This window comes from Carassius auratus, linkage group LG30F (genome assembly GCF_003368295.1).
Source record: "Carassius auratus strain Wakin linkage group LG30F, ASM336829v1, whole genome shotgun sequence".
NCBI classification, from domain to species: domain Eukaryota; kingdom Metazoa; phylum Chordata; class Actinopteri; order Cypriniformes; family Cyprinidae; genus Carassius; species Carassius auratus.
This window is the reverse complement of record NC_039294.1, coordinates 4,258,729-4,264,846: the sequence shown is the minus strand read 5'-3', so window position 1 is coordinate 4,264,846 and position 6,118 is coordinate 4,258,729. Positions and strand designations below refer to the sequence as shown.

Genomic DNA, 6,118 nt, shown 5'->3' with positions numbered 1-6,118 from the left:
TATTGCATTCCATTGCTGACCAATAGATTCTCAGCAGTGAATGGGTGCCGTTAGAATGAGAGTCCAAACAATTGATAAAAACATCACAATGTTATCCACAACACTTCAGTCCATCAATTAACATCTGTTGTTTCTCACATCAATATCCACCCACATGTTTGTTTGGAAATGGCTTGTAAACATTGCCTGATCTGTGCAGATTTCTCCCCTGATTCAGAACACTTTTTCACCGGAGGAAGCGTTATTATGGATTATTAAACACACACTTGATTTGTCAGCTAAGAATGTCACAGGTCTCATGTAACAGTCATTTATTAGTACAAATATGTGCAGTACAGAATCATGTCACTAGTTCCTTTTTGTGTCAAATACAAAAGCAAGAGATCAATTGAATATTGCAGGAGTCATTACAGTACTTTGATATCACAAAAAATACTGATTCAAAACATGTCAAATTTAATTCATGCACACAAAGAAAACCAGACAATATCATGAAAAAAATACATCTTGATGGACAACTGAAATGTTAGTAAGTCCTGATCAAATATGAGATGGTATCACACAACTGTGCTTTACACACACATTTACCATTAAATGCAAGAGCTATTAAATCACGAAGCAAAAAAATTGGTATTTTCGCTTCGGATGCTCTTATAATAATCCCAAAATGTTTTTTCTTTCAAAATTACACTGGTGCTGCAATGAACTAATCTTCAAATGTTGAAGACATTCTAAAAATGTCAGTTGTTTATCAGGACAAAAACACTTTTAGCACTTACTTCCTGTCCATGCAACTTCCCCTATAAGACCTCAGTTCTGCAGAATTAAGAAGTGAAAATGAGACTGAGAAAGAGTCCAAACTCAACTGTACAGTCAAATTCAGTGCTTCTGCATGCAATAAAAAAAATACCCAAGCACGAATACATCTTTTCAGTGACTGAAATCATAACTAACAGAACTTATATCGCGACTGGAGCTTGTTTCTTCCAGCATGTAAAATCAGGACTGCAATTTGTCCTTTACACTGTGCATCTGATCTGAAAGACTGAGGCACAGTATGTGTTTAATCCTACAAATACTGGATTATGCATTCGGACTCATGTAAACAAACGTCTTCTGTGTTTGCAGCCTAACGGACGGAGCCCCAGCTGAAGGTCCCGATGGAGATGAGGGTCTGACAGGCTCCAGACGACAGCCACACCGTCTCCATCAGACTGAAGTGAAGAAAGCCCAGGGCGAAGCCGCACGCCATGTCCGTCAGGTGGTGTTGTCCCAGCAGAACGCGGGACAGGCCCACCAGGACGGCCCACAGCACCAGCAGGACCCGCAGCGGGACGGCCAGCACCAGATGGGACAAGAGGAACTTGGACACCATGACGGCTCTGCTGGCGTGTGCAGCCGGGAACGAGTACGTGTCCAGAGCCACACAGTCCAGAAAGCCGGGACTTATGTCCCATGGTCCTTTGCGCCTGACCAGTTTCTGAACCCCGGCCACAGTCAGAACATCAAGAATCAGCGCTGAAAGAAAGGTAAAGAAATGAGAGAGGAGTTGAGTGCGTCTCCATCAGGACATTTAGACCTACAGAACATCTATAAAAAGCATGAAGCATATGGACAATGAAATACACACGGCAGCACATTATGTGATGTTCTTCATGAATAACAACACAGAATCATCTGAGACTTTCATCGTCACATGTACACCATGCACAAAAACAGCAATTTCTTGACCATTCCATTTAATAGAAAATTTCTATTTAAAATCCATTTCCAGGACGGGACATTTCAATTTTATGTTGCATAAGTCTGTAGACCTTTGTGAAAAAGAGTACATATTAAAAGAATATACCGGTACTTAGGTATGAACTGAATTTGAATTTAATAACATTAAATTAAATTGATTATAATAATAATCAAAATATTCATAAAAACTATAACACTGCCCTGCGTCATATTTGCTGAAATCCAATAATCGCTTCCAACTAATTTTAGCTGCTGGTTAAAAAAAAGAAAAAAAAGAAGTGTCTGTTTTGTTCAATAATGTCACACTTTCTCACTAAATGTTTTGCATTTTGTATCATTTTTGCATGTGATATCCATCAAGGTGAAGAAGCCTTGTATTCTCCATTAATCAGCATTAAAACATCACAAACAAATGATTCCCGTTTTCCTCGGAGCCAGATCACAACCATTTGATCAATTCTCAGCCCATTTTGACAAGTATGACATTACTTAATGCTTAGTCCTGATATTATATATACCTATATATAATAATAATAATAATAATAAATATAGCTGCAAGCAGCAATTACGGGGCCAAGCATTCCAGCGGCAAATGTAGCAGCTAAGCATGGCATGGAGCATCAGACCAAATGCATTAATGAGCAATAACAGCAATTTTAGGATGATTGTAATTGAAATGGCGGAAAAATTATAAAGACAACCACTAGTAATAAGATTAAAAGGCCTATCACTTTTAACCAACAGGTGGCGCTGTAATCAAATCATTTTGGTGTGTTCTGTGTGAGATGACAATAACACACAAAAAGTTTGGTGTCAATATGCCTAAGCATTGCAGAGATGCAGCCTCAAGTGTCATTTTGTCATTGTGTCTCAAATTTGTTGCTTTGGTATGTGAAAACGGTTTTGTCTATTGACACAAAATCCATAACTTTGTGTTAACATAGTCTGAAGATCATCTGATTCGAATTTGGTTGATGAGGAGTTCGAAAAAGTAGGTTTTCAACATAAATCAAAATGGCGGAAAGGAAGTTCAGCTTACTCTGGCATATTTGGTATCTAAATGAGAACCGTTTCGTATATCGATACGAAATCCATAACTTTTTTTCAGCATGGTCTGAAGATGATCCACGTCAAATTTGGTGAAAATCGGACTAACGGTCTAGGAGGAGTTCGAAAAAGTAGGTTTTCAATATTAATCAAAATGGCGGACAGGAAGTATTGCCAATTTTTGCATAATTGGTATCAATGCTCTCGGCATGACCCACAGAATGTAGGGAGACCATTTTCATTTTAATAGTCTAATTTATTCAAAAGTTATTAGCATTTATGTGATATTTCATTATAACTATTGGCCACAAGGTGGCCCTGCCACCAAACTTTTTGAGTACCTTCAGGGCATTGAGCCGAATATTTTTGTAATTATTTTCGTAACGATACGATGCTGAATTCAAAAAATACAGCATTTTAAAACATAATTCAAAATGGCCGACGCCTAAAATGGCCGACACGGGAACATTTTATATTATTCGACTTGACATGACTCACTGAATCTAAAGAGACCAGTTTTCTGATTTTTGCCCAAACCATTCAGAAGTTATAAGCCAAAATATGCATTTTTCATATCTCCTGACCACTAGGTGGCACAGCGTCAAAACTGCAAGTAGTCTCAGGTCATGCCTGTTATAACACACACCAAGTTTGGTCTCGATATGCCAAACCGTTGCCGAGATATAGCCTCAAGTGAATTTTTGCGTGCTTTTCGTCAAATTTGTTCACGTGGCATTCGAGAACGGTTGGACGAATCAACTTGAATTCCATAACTTTTGCCAGCATGGTCTGAAGATGATCTGAGCCAATTTTCGTGGCAATCGGACTAACCGTCTAGGACGAGTTCGAAAAAGTAGGTTTTTCGAAAAATTGAAAATTAAGTGGTGGCGCTAGAGAGCTGGGGTTAGAGACTTAAAATTTGCTATAGTTAATGTTGGGACTGTCTTCTGTGTGCCAAATTATACAACTTTCCCGCAATCGGTTCTATGGGCTGCCATAGACTTGCGGCAAATATATAAATATATATATATATATATATTTTTTTTTTTTTTTTTTTTTTTTTTTCAAAATGCAATGCTGTGTAATAGTATTAAAGTCCTAAAATAAGTCTGGCAGAACATCTCACCTATCAGCAGGTTGATCAGGACCTCTTGTCCAGCCAGCGTGTTACTCTGAGTGAGACACACCAGAGTCCCACAGATCCAGGTGATGCCGTGACCCGTCAAGGCCAGTAGAGTGACCGCAGAGCGCATGCTGCCCCATGAGGATGTGGTGTGGACGCACACGCCCAGACGCTTGGACAGACAGATGTCGATGGCCAACAGTGAGTTGATGGCGATGCCTCTGAAGGATGGATTGAGCAGCATGCAGTCTTCATCCGGCAGCCTGGTTGCCTCTCTGCGCTCCTTCATGCTCTCACCCGGCTCTGGCAGGTTCTCGCTCTGCTGGTTCTGCTGGGACCGGGACTGGCCGGATCTTCTCCATGCTCTGTTGTTTCGTGGTGGGACGTTCACGGACAGAAACTCAGGCCAGCCCATAACACTGCTGCTGCTGCTGCCACTGCGATCCTTCGCTCTGTAGCGACTCGGGTTCAAAGGCATTGTGTGGTTTAATCGTACAGCAGGATGAGAAACTAATGTGAGCTTCAGATGTAGGTTCAAAGTAGGCTGTGAAAACAGTGTCAGATATATTTAGACTTGCACAAGTGTATGTGTGTGTGTGTGGATATCTAACTGCATATTGCTTTCTCATTTAGGTTTAAAAATGGATAGTTGTCACAAGGCTTGATTTTTTTTTTTTTTGTTTGCAACAATGATTTTAGGTGACAGTTTATTCTGATGACCACTAACAGAAGACATTGTTTTTTTACATCAGTTTTCAATTTAGAACCCCCCCCCCCCCCCCCCATGATTCAGTTAACTGGACTTGCAATGTGACCCCCCCCCCACCCCCCACCACCACCAAAAAAAAAAAAAATCTGATGTAGTCTCTCAATTAATATGACCTCATAAAAACTGCTTGCACTGCCTCAGACACATGTCTGAAATCAGGCATCTAATGCAAACGTTGCCTGTAAAGTCATTGCCTTTTAGGCAAGCGAGGCAACAAAGCAGCTGAGTCAACTTTTGGAGGGATCCATTCACTTGTTTTGTTCCTGAATAAATCGGTGTTTTTGAACGAAATGGCTAAATGAATATTTCAACAATTCATAAAGACAATCAGCTTTTTCTACCTACTGGTTTAACCTGTGAAAAAAATCACTCACAATAAGAAAATGTCACATCTCAAGGTATTTTGATTCACCCTTTCCAGCAGCTATAATTATGTCTGTCCGGATATTGATGAGCAAAATTAGAAATATTGTGAGTCACCCCAGAATGCAATAACTGGAGAATACAAAGGTATAAATTTGTTTGCTTAAATTCATGTCAGTTTTTACATTTTACCGAAAGATAAAATCATTCATTTCACATTTTACTGAAAGATTACACACAGAAATACGTTTATTTCGCTATCTTAGCTATCATTCCACAGACTTCTATCGTTTCATATACAGCTAACTTAGCTGTTACTACAACAAGCTAACACACACCTTAGCCATAAATTACAATTCTAAAAATACTTTATTTACCCAATTTTTAAATAGTTTTTACAGACGAAAACATCCCAGAAAGGAGGTTTTGACAGATTTATCTTTAATCCTGAAGCTCATAAGAAGCCTCGTCTGGCCTAACGTTACCTCAGATCAGCTCTCAGAATCACTGGAGAAGATCAGCTCTGAGTCTGTTATGATCCAGCTCTACAGATGGAGTTCAGATCAATTCACAAGCACAGATATGCTGTAAGACATTGGTTTTTAAAAACATGTTCACGTTATTAGTAAACACGGCTATAGCATCCACCACGGTCCGGTCCATAACAAAATTACGAAATACTACTATGGTAAAGGTGTGCTTTTTTAATATTAATGAAGTACAAGAACGAACGCCCTACTGATTGGCTGCAAGGCACAGAGCAGATGAATGAAGGTTTGACTCATGAATATTAATTTAATCACGTGCGACTGGACGCTTCAATAAGACGAGCGTAACCTCACATGGATCTAAATATTAATAAGCTCTGTCTTAATCGCAGCTGTGCCGTTCTCCAAGGTGCTTAAACGGACGCGCACTTTTATCATCTTTCTGACGCGAATGTTTAAAATCTGCGTTTTCCATGTCAGCTGGCAATTTCCATCTGAAACATTTTAGAGTTTTGTTGCTGCCGGAAACCCCTTCAGAATATATGGATATATCCAGTGTTGGGGACTAACCTTACATGTAACGGA

General features: G+C 39.5%; 1 protein-coding gene and 1 long non-coding RNA gene across 2 annotated transcripts in view; one reads left to right on the top strand and one right to left on the bottom strand.

Annotated features, from left to right (window-relative positions):
• LOC113068073 (uncharacterized) overlaps positions 1–1,250 on the top strand; it is a 2,890-nt gene extending 1,640 nt beyond the window's left edge. Inside the window, exon 3 of the long non-coding RNA XR_003279480.1 lies at positions 1,129–1,250. This is a non-coding gene — a long non-coding RNA (uncharacterized LOC113068073). The remainder of the gene's footprint in view (positions 1–1,128) is intronic.
• Positions 1–6,042, bottom strand: part of LOC113068071 (inactive phospholipid phosphatase 7) — a 6,179-nt gene extending 137 nt beyond the window's left edge. Inside the window, exons 1-3 of the mRNA XM_026240650.1 lie at positions 5,531–6,042; positions 3,917–4,457; positions 1–1,518 (exon numbers count right to left, since the gene is read on the bottom strand). The exon at positions 1–1,518 is cut by the window's left edge and continues 137 nt beyond it. Of these exons, the coding sequence (XP_026096435.1) occupies positions 1,130–1,518; positions 3,917–4,391 (864 nt within the window). The 5' untranslated portion in view covers positions 4,392–4,457; positions 5,531–6,042 and the 3' untranslated portion in view covers positions 1–1,129. The remainder of the gene's footprint in view (positions 1,519–3,916; positions 4,458–5,530) is intronic.
• Between the last annotated feature and the right edge of the window lie 76 nt (positions 6,043–6,118).